This window comes from Leptinotarsa decemlineata, unplaced genomic scaffold (assembly GCF_025532065.1).
Source record: "Leptinotarsa decemlineata unplaced genomic scaffold, Ldec_3_MD MMD2_tig00000882_RagTag_RagTag, whole genome shotgun sequence".
Lineage (NCBI taxonomy): Eukaryota > Metazoa > Arthropoda > Insecta > Coleoptera > Chrysomelidae > Leptinotarsa > Leptinotarsa decemlineata.
Genome location: NW_027412556.1, coordinates 8,705,293 through 8,722,031, shown reverse-complemented (window position 1 = coordinate 8,722,031; position 16,739 = coordinate 8,705,293). Strand labels below are relative to the sequence as shown.

The 16,739-nt window shown below is 34.2% G+C and overlaps 1 protein-coding gene across 1 annotated transcript; it reads right to left on the bottom strand.

Annotated features, from left to right (window-relative positions):
* Positions 1-1,958: 1,958 nt before the first annotated feature.
* Positions 1,959-15,991, bottom strand: LOC111510533 (trypsin-7). The gene is made up of 4 exons (XM_023166451.2): positions 15,832-15,991; positions 14,807-15,086; positions 11,500-11,717; positions 1,959-2,572 (listed from the first exon to the last, which is right to left on the bottom strand). The coding sequence occupies exons 1-4, from the start codon at positions 15,878-15,880 to the stop codon at positions 1,995-1,997; spliced, it is 1,125 nt and encodes a 374-aa protein (XP_023022219.2). The 5' UTR covers positions 15,881-15,991; the 3' UTR covers positions 1,959-1,994.
* Positions 15,992-16,739: the final 748 nt, after the last annotated feature.

Below are 16,739 nucleotides of genomic sequence, written 5' to 3'. Positions count from 1 at the left end.
ACCATTCTACGAGGTATACCACAAGGTATCATTCATGGTCCTATTTTATACACATAATATACTTCAAACTTTCATCATTTTTTCCATTGTAATTATCATTTATATGCCGATGCTACTCAAGTGTATTTTTATTTCAGTATGGACGAAATTGAAAAAGCGAATGTTATGATTAATGCAGATTTATCGCGACACGTGACATTATCGAAAAAACATTTTCTAAAAATGTATTCTTCGAAAACTTGCGGAATTGAAATTCAAAAATTGAAAGCTACAAATAAATTACGAATCTGTAGCGATGATCCATCAATCAATTTATTCCATGAAAGGCAGTGGTTACATTGGAAATTTACACAGAATGAAGTAATTACAAGAAATAAACAAGAACCCTACAAAAGATAATCTTGTTCGTAGAGATTGATTATTCACACTCATCTTAAGGTTATTATGTGCGCTTTCTCGACTAAGTGAGATTAACATGTTTTTAACACTTTTATTTGTAAGTAACGTTACCGCAGTTCCGTTCGATGAGGACAATTTCATACATCAAAACATGATTTCTTTGCTTTCATAGAAAGGTTTAGTTATTAGCGGAAAACTCTACAATGTTTAAAGTGTGGTTAGTATATAATGCATAATAAAGTAATATAAGTTATAAAACACATTTCTCATAATGAATATCAGCAATGATTTTACATATATGATGTGTGGTTAGTGAGTATAATCAATTTATTTTTTTTATATTTAGAGACAGAAATTGTACATATAAAAATTGGGATTGGTGATTCAGTCAATTTATTATTCCCAGAATTGAAGAACTAGATGATACATGTGTACACATATATAAACATATACATATTTACACATATACACATATATATTTACACATATGCACATATACATATATTTCCTGTTATGATTGATGGGAATTCCTCATATCAATAAGATCGTGTATTTCCATTCGATCTACGCCCCTGAATTTTTTTTAATATAAAAAAAGGAGATTGTCTGAGTTCTGAACTCAAGATGTAGAAAAGTCTTGGTCCGAGGTAAGAGTGACATCTTTGCCCAATAACTTTAAAGAATATAGGTATAGATAAGATTTTGTTTACGTTTGCTCTTGTATGATAGGAATACGATACTAAAATTAGGCTTCATTTTTGTATTGATGTATTGAAATTTTGTGAAAAAATAGCTGTCTGATATAAAAAATTTTTTTTCGTTATTTAGGAGATCTGTGGAGTAATATCGATCTTTTTTGAATATTATTTTGATGCCATACGAGAGCCTAGAGTGCATAATAAGTTGTGATCAATTCAGGCATATCAAGCATCTTTGATAATACTCTGAATTGATAATACTCTGACGTTATCAATTTCAGCGATCATATAAAAAACTCGTCTAACAGCAAACGAAGCTCTGAAATTGTTAAATCCTCATCGAAATGGAATTAATTTAAAAACCAAAAAGATGTTATCCGACTCGATGGTTCACGATGTTATACATGTTACATCAAAATCCTTAATGAATCTCTTGTCCAAGAATTGCATCAGCATGTACGCAAATAACTAAAACTCCCCTGGGAACTGACTCATATTTCCAAGAATTTTCTGAAAGAACGCAGTTCTACATCAGCAAGTCCAAAATTTATAACTATGAAAACCGGGACGAGATCGTTATTCTTGTTTATGTATTTGTTGTATCTTCATTTTTGTTTATTCATTCAAAGTACACTTCAATGTGAGATTTCCATACAACAGTTCACAAAACCGCTACACATGTTACGCTATACAGTAGCATCATCAGACGTATTGAGTGTGGAAGCTATTGTGTAGCGAAACTACTCAAACATAAACTCTCCAGTGAAAAATCGCACATAGAAGTGGTACTCATGGCTAATTTCATCATTTTACATATGTTTATTGTCTATATTTTTAATTGCTGAAGAAGAAATGAAGGAAGACTTCATCAATTATTTATTGTACCACGTCCTCAAACTATTCAATATACTTGATTGAAACATATGGAGTGATAACAAACATATCGAATACATTCAAACCGTAACAATCATTTGAAAATTTCGAGGTTTTCACTAACTTGAAATTTATTATATATTGTTTGGAACCGGCGATCCTCTGTTCCATAGAACCATCTTGATCCTCTTCATCTGCATCTCTTTTGTCAAACCACCAGTAACGAAAGTTGCACATATGAAAGTTTCTGAAAATCCCATCGACTGCATTTTCAGTTTCATTATCATGCTGGAACACGAATTCGGCTTCAAAGATATGTGATACTTCTTTCTGAACTTTGAATATTTCCGGAATGTAAACTTCGATGAAACTTTTGTAAAATGGCAATCGTGCGTAGGTCGTGGCATAGTATTCACACTTTCCTTTTTGAGCATATTTTCCCTGCAGCACGAGTCCCGCCAATTTATTTCTTACAACCAGTGGGCTACCATCATCCCAAACACCCGCAACCGCTTGTGGGCTGTCCTCTGTTCCTAAACTACTGCAAAGATGAGCCTCAGGTTGGAAGTTTTCGCAATCTGGAGTATCGCGTTTCGCACAATCTGAAAATCAATATGGGTACACCTTTGAGAATTTTTTCATTTGTCTATGTTACATAAATATTTGTAACTGAGCAACACATTTGTATTTCAAAAACGTCAGTTTTTATATTTCGAATCATGAATATTATAACTAGTTACTAGATTTCTCAACACAATATTTCTCACTACAATATTATGGCACGAAACTAACAAAAAAAATCTACATAATGCCATCTGCTCAGATATCTGTCTTCATATCCTTTTGCTGATATATTCCAAGCTATGATGAAATTAAAGTTCTAATAAACGAAACTGAAATAAAAGTAATAGAGAAAATTGATCATATCGAATATATTTCATTATACATATACAGGGCTATTCAAATTCATTTCTGTACATGGGAATCTCGTAAACGATAAGAGATAGAGTGTCGGTTGAATTATGGCAAAGTTGCGTATTTCAGAGACCTATTCAACGATGTAAAGAAATCGAATACAGCTCTTTTGGTTCTGGAGATATACAGAAAAAACCAAAAAAACCCAAATAATTTTTTTGCCTATATCTTCTTCATTCGCAGACATATTGAAAATCTGTTCACATTTTGGTATTGGCACTTGATTTGGGCTCTCAGAATATATCCATGAATCTTTTATACAGGGAGTCATCTGACTTGGGCCACCCCAATCTTTAAATTTTTGAATACGGACCTGTTTTTGTTGTAGTTTTTGGATCATAGACGTTCACTTCATACTGAGAAATCAAATTAAATTTTATATTTCGGGATTTTTGTGAATTATTCCCTTTTAAATTACGGCCCTGGAAATTGGTTGATTGAGTTGAGTAAAAACACAATAACAACTTTCACGTCTTCCTATGTACCGTAGAGGTTTTAGAGAAATTTTTTTCATTTTAAGGTACCTATTCATATTTCTTCCATGGCTCTGAGCGTTTTCTACAATGAACTTCGAATAAGAAAACCTTTTATGATTATCTGAGATATATCTACAACAAAAATATATAATATGTGTTTTGATGAGCAGAAAAAAAAATGGTAGCAATAATAACATCCGAAATGAACACTATAATCATAATGAAAATTGAAATGAAGTAAGTAATCTATATACACAAAAAAATTAATTGTGCAATAAATCTTCGAATTGGAGTCCTTCCATTTCGAGAGAAATGATGGGACAATAAGTTGGTCTGCAAGATCACCAGATCTTACTAATAATGGACTATTTTCTATGGGGGACATTGAAAAATAGAATTTACGCTGGCAGAGAAATAGAAAATGTGGAAGACTCGAGATTGAGGATTTTGAATGATTTCGCAACAATACAGCAAATAAATGTATTAAGGGCAATGAATAATATGAAAAACGGAGTTTAAAAATGTCTTTGCGCCAATTATTTTTTTTTTGGGTACCTATATAAATTACTTCATTTCAATTTTCATCAGAATTGTAGTGTTCGTTTCGGATGTTATTATTGCTATCATTTCTTTTTCTGCTTATTGAAACACATATAATATATTTTTGATGTATATATGTTTCAAATATTCATAAAAGGTTTTCTTATTCGAAGTTCATTGTAGAAAACGCTCAGAGCAATGAAAAAAAATATGAATAGGTACCTAAAAATGAAAAAAAACTTTCGAAAAACTCTACGATACATAGGGAGACGTGACAGTTGCTATTATGTTTTTATTCAACTCAGTCAACCAATTTCCAGGGCCGTAATTTAAAAAGGAATAATTCACACAATTATATTCGAATATTACCGAAACATCCCGAAATATAAAATTGAATTCAATTTCTCAGTATGAAGTGAACGTCTGCGTGTATAAAAATTCAAAGATGGTGTCGCCCCAAGTCGAATGACAGGTACAATCCCCATTTTTTTGAATAGGAAGTATAGGCTTGTGATATATTGTTTGGGATGGTCTCTTCAATCTCTATACAGAAATGTTATCGCTTTTAGGTTTATTGTAACAATTAAGATAAAATAAATTAAAATCATGGTGTTACCGAAATTCGATAAAATTCACTCAAAACTTATTGCAATATACTCAAAACTTATTTTATGTTGAGGTACTGATGATGAGATAGTAAGCAAAAACCATGGAAATGTTATTTTTGAATGGTATCCTTTGAAAAAATTTAAATAATTTCCGTGGCAACGTTAGTTCAAAACGCATTGTCAAGTTGTTTTGTATGTTACAACATTAGTTGTCAGTATTTTAATTTAAGTCCAAAGTTCGTTAACTTCAAGTCTGATAAATGGTTAGACTAAAGGAAAAGCATAAAATAACAGTTTTACAAATGATTGGTTACGGAAGTAACCAACAGGAAGTAACTCGCCTATTTCATGAGAAATTTCCTAATTTACCGCCCATATCTCATGGAACAATAAACAAAATAGATGTGATGCTTGAGTTTGAGGAAAACCCACATACATCGAGTAGACAGGCATCCACTATATTCAATGTTAGCCATATATCGATAGTAAACATATTGAAAGAAAATAAAATTCATTCCTGTAAAATGATACCTACTCACGAGCTCATGGAAGACGTTGATGGACACATTTGGTAATAATATCATCCAATTAGAAGACGTTATGTTTTCTGATGAGTGTACTTTGTCTCTTGAAAGTCATGCTAATCGGCCTAATTGCCGCTCCTGGTCAACGGAAAATTTTCACTGGATGAGAGAAGAACACACGCAATACCCACAAAAGGTTGATGTTTGGGCAGGAATTGTAGGAAACCATATCAATGGTGCCTTCTCCATTGAGGGCAACTTGACGATAATTATTTGGCACTACTTCAAAATGATGTTGTTACAAATTTAGCAAATTTATATCCTAGACCAGGAAACCCTTAATTTCCAGTGAATACGATATAGTTTCAGCAGGATGAAGCATCACCACATTACCAAGTTTATGTTCGGCAATACCTCGATGCAACATTTCCCAATCGGTGGAGAGGGAGGCTAGGATCGATTGAATGGCCGGCACGATCACCTGATCTTTCATCATTAGTTTTTTTCTATGGAAATATATAAAGAGTAATGTGAACAAAACTGAACCTTCAGATTTGAATGACTCAAAAGAAAAAATAACGCTTGCGATCAGGTCGGTCACGCCTGATGTTAAATAATATTAGTCAGTTTTATTTGAGATTAGGATATTGCCAAGACGTTCGCAGTGAACATTTTGAACATCTACTTCGTTAAAATCCATAGTTCTTTTTCGTATTCTACATTTCATTACGTTTTGCATTACATTTTAGTTTTCGAGTGTATTTTATCGAATTTCGGTAACCACATCATGATTTTAATTTATTTTATTGCAGCAAACTTGAAAGTGATAACAATTTTGAATAGAGAATAAACAGACCTTCCAGACGATATATCACAAACCTATACTTCCTATTTAAAAAATTCGGGGTTGTACCTGTCATTCGACGGGGGTTAAAGGTAGGGGGGGTATTTTTACTTACATTTGATGTGTTTCGGGATTTTTTTTGAATACGTACAGTAACCGAAATAATGAATTTATTCCATGCCAATGACCTAATAAACGTACTTAGAACACTATTGAATAATTTCAAATACTAGAAAACTATTCTTAGCATAGGCCAGCTGAAAATAGTTCATTACGCTCTGGTACAATCGCGCCTAGAATATGCAATTCTAGGATGGGGTGGTATTGCTTCTTGTCATTTAAAGAAAGTTAAATAATGTTCGAAAATAATTTAAAAAATATCAATGGTGAAACAAGCAGTTACCAATCTAATGATCTCTTTGGAGAATACAAAATCTTTTATTTGAGGCAATTGTATGTATACAGTTTCCTTTAATATTTATATGAAACAAAAGTAAGCTACAATGTATCACAAATTCATATAACACAAGAAGTATTCAACACAAAAAAATTGAAACAAATTTTGCTCCAGATCTCTTAGTCAGAAAAGTCATATTCATTTGAGTGCAAAATTATTTAATTATCTTCCTGATAATTGTAAAACATAAACAGTCGTCTTCGGGTGATCACCCAAACATGATTGTGGACAATAACAATCGAATCGTCCTTAATTAACTTGGCTTGGAATCACTTAATTTTTTCCATTTTTTTTTGCCTAACTGTTCTATTTTTGCTTTTGATTTCACTGAAATTTCATGTCAGGTTTTCTTTGCTTAATAAAATTTTCAGTTATTTTTTTCCCATTTTTCTTTTTCATTGGATCTTTTAGGGATTTCAAATCATTTTATATGATATTAGACAATGGAAGTCCGAACTAATGGAATTCATCATGAAACATCACCTTCAGACTTATTTATTTCATCATTATTCAAAACGCGCTTCACTATACACGGTACCTTCATCACTTACTAGTTTATCAAGCCATTCTACAATGTCCCTTATATAAAAATAGGTATTGACAACATCTATGAGATAAATGAATTAATCCGTTGAACAGGAAGATTTTGAATAAACATTAGGTATAGTACAATAAGAAACAGGTAGAATATTGGCATTTCATGTCGAAACAGAAAGATAAATGATGAATTCTGACAAAACAGGTAGAAAAACTCTTTCATTGTTATCAACATATTTCATAACAATTCAGTATTTTTCTGGCCGCAACACATCTTTATTCATACCTCAAATATTGATCATTTTGCTTTATAACACTTCAGACGTGATTCCGGTGCTGTACTTTATATATCTCGTGACGTCACACTATCTTTCGGCAATCGGGTTGCTTTAAGAACGCAGATTTTGCCAACGATAAATGCTATCGTTTTGAAATGTAATCTAGTTTGTAAAAGTTATTGTACTATGTGTTATATATGTGTGTCTGAACATGTATATTGGACGTCTAGGTGTGTAAGCAAATGTGTAAAATGTAAAGAGTGCGTCAATTCTGAAACTTAAAATGGGCTATGTCTCATGAACGAAAGCTGATATCGAAAAATGCTTGAAACTGTTTCTGAGATAGTAAGGGGGAACAAAAGTGGCATGAAAGAGAACTCATCCTCATTAACTCCCTAGGCCCTACCCACCAAAACACAAAAAGTTTAAATTGCAAACCCCTACATCATTGAGAATACTATAAAAAATGCTATCCAATGGTATAAATAATAATTGTACAGGGTGAAGCAATAATTGTGAAACTTTGGCTTAAATGGAATATTTAATGAGGTTTTTGTTGAACTGCAAATTTATTAAAAATTATAATCAGGTAAATGTTCAAAGTGGGTTCTGTTGTTTTGTAAACAGTAATACAGCCTATTTTCAAAGTCTGCACGAACTTTGGCAAATGTTGTTCACGCGACATGCTTGCGTAATACTTGATCGCAATTCCCCAAGTGACGGAGGTTGAGTTTTATAAACAACTGACTTGAGGTGACCACACAGAAAAAAGTCAGGTGGCGCCAAGTCTGGTGACCTCGGTGGCCACTCAATGGAACCTCTCCTTCCAATCCATTTGTTCGGGTAATTAGTATCCAACAAGTGCCTGACTGAAGCTGCATAGTGACGAGGTGCTCCATCTTGTTGAAAGTGCAGCAAATCTTCGTCTACAGCTAGGTTACCTTGGTCGTCCCTTTGGTTCTCTAATTCATGCACAATTAATGGTTCGATGGTGTTTTCCAGCATATCGAGATAAATGTCGCCACTTAAATTACCTGGTATGAACAAAGGACCAATTATAACATCGCCTAATATTCCTGCCCAAACATTCAGTTTTTCACGATGTTGATTGTGTTGATTGAGTGTGACCTTCTCTGAATCGATGCGGGTTCGCATCACTCCAGTACCGACAGTTTTGTTTATTTACATTACCATTCAGCATAAAAGTACATTCATCACTGAAACAAATATTTTTCAACATTCTCGGTTCAACGCGAATTATTTCAGTCATGAATTCACCAAACTCAATTCGTCGGTTTAGATCATCATCGCCTAGTTCTTGAAAAATTTGTGTTTTGTAAGGATGAAACTTATGTAATTTCAACACCTTTCTAACCGATTCATGTGAAAGTCCTGTCGCTATAGATACTTGACGTGTTGATGCAGTAGGCTCCATTGCAAAATTTCCAAGGATCTCAATTTGGGTCGCTTCATTCAGTAATCTTGGGGCATTACTTTTTTCATTTTGCACTGATCCCGTTTCTCTTAACTTTTCGAATAATTCGTGGACGTACACGTGACTTACATTTTTGTCCGGATGCCTTTCATGAAATATTTGAGCTGTTTTTAAATAACACTGGTTCTGGGAGGAAAATATGAAAATTATCTCCACGCGCTCAGGTATACTGTAAACCATCGTGACAACTACAGCTGAATGACAGTACAGATCGTACAAATAATGAAAACAAATGACATTTGAAAGTCTCAAACATACCAAAAGTTATTGACTCTGACAGAACCCAAAAAACAGATATTTCCAACTTATTTTGCAAAAACGGCAAATTAAGTTTTTATTCAACAAAAAAGGTATCGACGGACACTTATTATTTGAAATAATAGTCGGGGAGGTAGCATTACAAATAAAAAAGTCATAGTAAGCCGGCTGGTATGAAAGTTCATACAGACTTTTATAATAGGCTGTATTATTGTTTCAAAACAATTGAACCCACTTTGAACGTTTACTTAATTGATATTTTCAATAAATTTGTAGTTCAACAAAAACCTCATTAAATATTCCATTCAAGCCACAGTTTCACAATTATTGCTTCACCCTGTACAATTATTATCTATACCATTGGATAGCATTTTTTATAGTATTTTCAATGATGTATCACAATTAGGGGTTTGTGTTTTGGTGGTGGGGCCTAGGAGGTTGAATGGGGGGTGAGTTCTCTTTCATGTCAGTTTAGTTCCCCCTTATACTATCCTAGAAACGGTTTCAAGCATTTTTCCGATATCAGCTTTAGTTCGTGAGATACAGTCCGTCGTAAGTTTCAAAATTGACACACTGTATATGTTTCAAATTGGAAATAGTTTTGACTTTTGTCAGATTGTTAATATATTTTTTAAATATTGACTATTTCAATCCTTGTTTTACCACTTCGAAACAAGTATTAAGTTGCTTTTGGATAACTAGTTAATTATTCATTCATTTATATGATTTGTACTTGTATTGCCGTTATTTTTATTCATAAATAAATGAAATTATCATTATCATTTCAATATTCCTCTTCGTTATATTACAAATAGCAAGCGCCATCAAAATGTATGAAAAATGCACAAAATTAGATTCGACTGAACGACCTCATCGTATTTACTCTAAAATTGCCGCGGCACCTTCACCAGAAACTACTGACCTTCCGTTTGCCACTACTAATTTTGGTGAAGGTGGATCAGGATTTTCCACATGATATCAAAGCAAATAAATGAATTTATTGTATTCTTATTATACATTATAGCAGGGGAGTCCACTATGCAAAATGGGGATTTACTCGAGCGTCATTGAGACATATTAGGTTGCAAAGCTTAAATGATAAGAAGAAAAAAATGTTATATAATATATACCTTTTCATCGGTGGGGGCAGCGGCTATAGATTTTTAAATATGTAAGAAAATACTGTTGCACGGACATACTCGAGCGCGTCAGATATTGATAGCATCAATGTCCTACGTATTTTTAATAATGTTCGTATGTTAAAATGATCGTTTGTATGATGCGGGTGGTTGTACGTAAGGGTTGAAAGTGAAAAGAAAAAAAAATTATCCGAGCGCGTCAGATTTTCTAAGGGGGTGTTAAGTGCAGAAACAAAGCTCTCATTCAATAATCTGACGATTTCGATCTGACGCAAACTCGCGGCCATTATTATAATGTGCAAAAATAATTCGCCATTTTGAAATATTCAAGCGCGTCAGATTAAGATACATACGGTTCATCTCAATGTTTTAAACGTGCTGGACGATTATCTTGAGGGAATCGCTTAATGTGACAAAAACAATATTTTTTAATTTGTTTTTTCAATTCATTGAAGTTAATCAATTGAAAAGCTCAGGAAATAGCATGCAAATGAATAATTGTATATTTTTCAAGTAGAATACTTGTATTTATAAGAAAATAATTGAAAAGAAAATGCTCAAAAAAATTTAATTTTTTAAAATCAATCTATTAATTAATGAAAAAAACAGAATTGAAACTCTCTATGTTTTTTACCACTTTTTTTGTAACTAACGTTACTGCAGTTTTGTCCTATAAGGACATTTTCAAACTTATATATTGTTTTAATTTCTCTTTTATTCATTATGATTTCCTACCACGTAGTAACAGCTATATCCATCAATTGATTGATTAATTAATCATCATCTTCATCTTCATCATGAACGAGCCTCTGTGATCAGCTGTTATGGCGTTACGGCAACAGAATTCAGAGTGGGGACGGAGGGAGAAAGTAATAGATAGAGAAAAAGTGAATAGAGAATAGAGGAACAGAAACTCGGAGAGGGAAATATAGGTATCACACAGCTGCACGCATTATACTTTATCGACGAATTTTTATTTCGTCAAATTATATATTTTTCGTTATCTTTGAATTATCTCCTTCAAAATGAAAAAAAAAATCAGCTACGCTCGAGGATGTCGAAATGACGTTATTTTTTTAAAACTTTGCTGCCCTCCCCTTTCTTTATATCACTGTCAAATTGTCAGATTACTGGAATATACACTTTTTAGCAGGTAATCAACTTGCCCTACCTTAATCTGACGCGCTCGAGAATTTCTGATGATCAATTTTTTTACAAATCTGATCCTTTATCCCTCACAGGTGGCCTTATATATGGGGATCATATTTGGTGTAGGTACTTAACCGGGTACAAGGTATCCATCTGTATATTAATCTGCCGCGCTTTAGTAAATCCCGAAATCCCCGCTTGGGCTACTCTATTATTACTACATTCATATCTTCGGAATATAATTCTCACCTTCATCACTCTCTAACCTCACCGTGCCAGAATGAAGGAATTTAGCTAATACAGACATATCATTAGCACCCCATCCAGAAATGGTTCCAGATTCTTGATGGTTGATTACATCTTCTAGTTCATCTTCCTCTATGATGCTGATTGGTGCTACTGCCTCACTCAAGTTGAATTTTGTTTTCAGTTTAATAAGAGCCACATCGTGTGTGATTGAATGTTTCCTGAAATATAAAGATATTTTAATAATGATTTACGAATGGGTTTGGCCCCATTTGTGAATTGTTCTTTCAGGAGAATAGGAAAGTGAACTTGAGTTTTTCGAAGTTTTTTATTTCACTTCTGATTTTTCAGGGTCCTGTGGTTTGGTTTAGTTCATTTGGAATTAGAATATATCTGGTATTGATATTATTTTATTTAAATACAATATACCTGTGAAGTTTCTGTTGGAAAAATGGATGAATAAGGAAAAATAAGGGGTGTTCCATTTGAAAGTACTGAATTATTATTGTTTGAAAATTGATATAACTTGACAAGTTCCTTATATAGGGCGTTCTAAGGAAAACTGTGATCCATGAATGGACGTATAATAAAAAATTTGAAAGAACACGTCAATTTTCATTTCTAGGGGGACTAATTCTAGAATGGAAATCATACCCGAAACTTCACCCCCTGCGGTTAGCAACTACCCCCCTACTTTTTTTAAATGGCATGGGGAGGTTGAGGTTCTTGCTAAGACCATCACTTTGAAGACAGCAAGAACTCCACAAGAAAGAGAAGCTGCCACAACCAGTACTTGTACTTCCCTACATCAGGGGATTATCGGAAAGGATAAGACGGATTGGATCCAAGTATAACATCAGGACCTGCTTCAGATCTGGAACCACTATCCGTAGCAGCCTCACGAAAACCAGGCCACCAAACGCGGACTGCGATTCCAAGAATAACATTTACCGGATACATGTATGAAAACTCTAATCAAGCGAAAAACGACCGCCAAACGGTCATCTCCCGCCAAAACCAATGAAGCGGAAAGAGGGAAGAGGGGATATGTGAAAGCACTCGGATGACCTATAAATAGTCAGATCTCGGAGGAATAAGTCCAGTTATCACCCAAAGACGATTGTAGATATTAACAATCGAAACGTTGTGACATAACTTGGTTTGAAATCTTTTATTTTTTCAATTTTTTCAGCTTTCATTAATATTTCAATTTTTATTGACTGGTTGTTGTTGTATGTTACTCCTTTGTAATTTCAGGTTTTTGTTTAATAGAAATGTTATTTTCGGTTGATCTTTTTGATTTTTTTCAGGGTTATCAAATCAATTTATATTATATTATTATGGAAATCCGAACTAATGAAATACACCACGAAACATTGTCAACCACCTTCAAACAAACGTTGGGATACTTCATGTTTTCTGTTGTGAACAGAACTGATAAGTTTGAAACTTATCTATTAACTGTTCAACGTATTGATGGCTCACGTTGTGGTCTGGATGATGCGTATTATAAATTCTTGCAGCAGCTTTAGCACATTCATTATTTCGATAAAAGGTTGCAACAATTCCTATTCTTTCTTCAGTAGAATAAATCATGTTGGAATACAGTAAAGGATGACTGAATAATAATTCGTGAAGAAAAGAAGTGACAGTGGCCAACTAGCTAATCTTTTGCTCTGCGACAACTAGATTCAACAAAATCTACCAGTGCAGAAAAAAACTAACAAAATGTTCACTACTGATTCAATTTTTTCTACAAATCTTGAGGATCTACGACAGTGAATTGCTCGAGAATTCTAATTCCTGACTTCGAACATCTTGAATAAAATACGGAAAGTTTTCGAGAGTGGACTGTATTATTGTATGGAACTATATGGAAATCATTTTGAACACTTTATACGTTGATTGTGTTGATATTGATATTACTTTTGTTGATTCCATCAATTAAATGAGCGACAGCGAATTTTCTGTTTTTTATTTTTTGAATAAAACGTTCAACATTTAATATCTCAATAACAAATCAACCAATTTCGAAAAAAAAAATACTAAGATAATAGAGGGATAGAAGACCTTTCAAATGATGTATCACCCGACCCCTCATACCGTTGAAACAAATAGGGAGGGTAGTTGGTGACCGCAGGGGGGTGAAGTTTTGGGTATGATTTCCATATCAGAATTGGTCCTCCTACAACTAAAAATTGACGTGTTCTTTGAAATTCTTTATTGAATTTCAAACAGAAGTCTTGCTCGGAAAAAGTGAGCATTTTTAAAAGTTATTCCACCTGAGAGCACTAGTATAAAGGAATCTTGTTGACTCACCTTATACATATATACATATGTTCAAATAAACCTTGAAGGGTCAGCAATTAATTAGTCTAAACTCCGATTTGAGTCACGTCTGGTGTTTTCAGGCTTCCACTTCGAAGCTATTTTCAAGAATGTTTGAATGAACTGAGGTTTCAATTTGCCTACTGCTCATGTTGTGGAAGGTGATGGCACACTTCAAGGGTTTTGTGACAACTCCCCAAGTCTTGTCGCTGGTATCCGCAATTATCTCAATCTGCACACGGAGTCGATCCTTGCGGAGACAATTGACGAAATCTGAAGTGTAGACGGTTTGAGACCCCGGCGTCAAGTCATGGAATCCTCATACCGTGTCACTCGCTGAGGAGTGGGCAGATTGTAGCCCTTGCGGAGACCATTGACGAGACCCAGGAAGTAGGCAGATTGAGACCCTGGCGTCAAGTCACGAAACCCTTGGAGCGTGTCATTATCTGAGGAGAAGGCAGATTGTGGCCCTTGTGGAGACCATTGACGAGACCTGAGGAGTAAGGAGATTGAGACCCCGGGGTGAAGTCATAAAACTTCGCACTGTGTTACTATTTGAAGAGTAGGCAGATTGTGCCCCTTGCGGAGACCAGTGACGCCACTCTGAAAGTAGGTAGATTGAGACTTCAGTGAAGAGTCAAAAAACCCTCACACGGTGTCACTATCTGACGAGTAGCCAGATTGAGACCCTAGCGTCAAGTCGCGGATCCCTTAAAGCGTGTCACTATCTTAGGAGTACGCAGATTATGGCCTTTACAGAGATCATTGACGAGACCTGGAAGTAGGCAGACTGTGACCCCGACGTCAAGTCACGAAAGCCTTGAAGCGTGTCACTATTTGAGGAGCAGACAGATCGAGACTTCAGTGTAGTCATACCTTCTTGTTTTTGTCCAATAACTGAAAACCCGAGACTCGTTTCAGAGCAGGTGTCCTTCATTATAATTATTATTTGATAAATACTTATGAGAAAACCACTACTCACTTGTGCCCATAGAGGGGATGTATGAATGCTTCTTCAACTGTCGATAGCTGCATATCATCGGTAGGATTTTCCATATCGACAAATCCTGCATAGATTTCTAGGTCGTCAGAATTATCCACGACACAGTGTGCAGCAGTGATGATCCAATCTTCGCTGAGAATAGCCCCTCCACAGAAGTAAATATTCCTGAACATGATTGAAACTATGTACGGAATCTCATCTACTTCCACCTCCTCACCTCCATATACTCTCAGATTTTGTTCGAGTCCTCTACAACTTTCTGGAAAAATTATACACGAAGGAAAGTGTATCAGTCAGTGTTCTGTAGACTTGTATAGCGGAGGACGTGAACATACACTATTTTGCTACTTGGGTGAAACTACATGAAACTACATAAAAACAATTGATTTTTTTGCCAACGCAACGTTTCGAACTTTGTTAATTCCGTTTTTGGAGCTTTTAGTTCTCACATGACTTCTCAATTCTTACAGCTTTGAATGTTTTGGGCCAGAATGATAGTTGGTCTAAGTTATTTTACTTTTTGAATCCTCACTAGAATCGTACATTGAAAGATAAGACCTCGATAATTCTGAGCTCGAACAAGTTAGGACTTTTCTGAGTTGTTCAGAAAACCGCATTTTCACAGATTTTTCACAATTATATTACGTTTTATTATTGATATGGAAGTAAACAATTTTGCTTTTTGATTTGAAATATATCGAACATACATCAAAACATCACAAATGAGAAAGGAAGTTTTTGGCTTTCTACTACTTCATCTTGATACAAGATGGAGTAGTAGAAAGCCAACTTTCTTTCCCAAAAATTATTCACTCCTAAAAATATAACCCCTTCAATTTATCACAAATGAGTATTGATGAAACATTATGATGCATCAAGGTTACCAACAATGTGCCAGAAATACTGGTGTGATTTAGCAAAAATATATGATACTGCAATTATTTTTCTGCATATCCTTATATCTTTTCATATTTTGGTGGTTGATGAATTTGTAAATTACTCACCTGTAGTGAATAGTCCTATGAGAACCACATTTAATATCGTAACCCTCATTTCATAAGATTTTTCCTTTTTCTCGAATCACACTCATATGCAATTGGTAAGAGTTGCCTGATTTTCCAAACCCACTGTTAAAAAAAATCAAATCTCAGATATAAATATATTTTATGACTTCTTTTGTTTGGAACACAATTAAAATGAAATTGATTGGTTCTTATCGCTTGTACTGACGTATTGTAATAATTGGATATTCATTCCATTTCTACTACGATTTTTATTCTTTACGACCGGTTTCGATTCATTAAACCATTATCGAGTAAACTTCTAGAATATAAGGTGTATCGAATTGAGACTTGGTATGGGTGGTAGCTTCCGATTTCAACATGTTTTTGTTTCTGGAGCGATTCTGAATCAGACTATGACATTTTCAAAAACTTTTATGCCTACTTCATTTCTTTAGTCATTTGTGATGGCCATAATTTAAGGTTAGGTACTATACGGACCTTAGATTATGTTGAGAAATCACAATCAAGGTTTCAATGATAGATAGATGATAAGACATGTTGGAAAACTTACATTTTCGTGTTCAATCATCATTTTTCGATTCGTGACTGATTTTGACAAGCACTTTCTAAAAAATTAAAGATTTTGGTCGAATCCAACAATACTAATTCATTTGCGATTATATTGGAATTGAGAACAACTTGAATATTACTGAGAAAAACACCCAATTCAATATAACTGGGAGAAATATTGAAAAATAATTTTCACTACAGGAAAATTCTCAAGATGCTTTAAGAGAAGTGCCTGTACGAAAGAAGCGATTCACTATGGATTTGAATCGCTGGATATGAAATCCATTCTCAGAAAGTTCAGTCCACATAAACGCAGTTCTCCAGATGGAAAAGTTTTG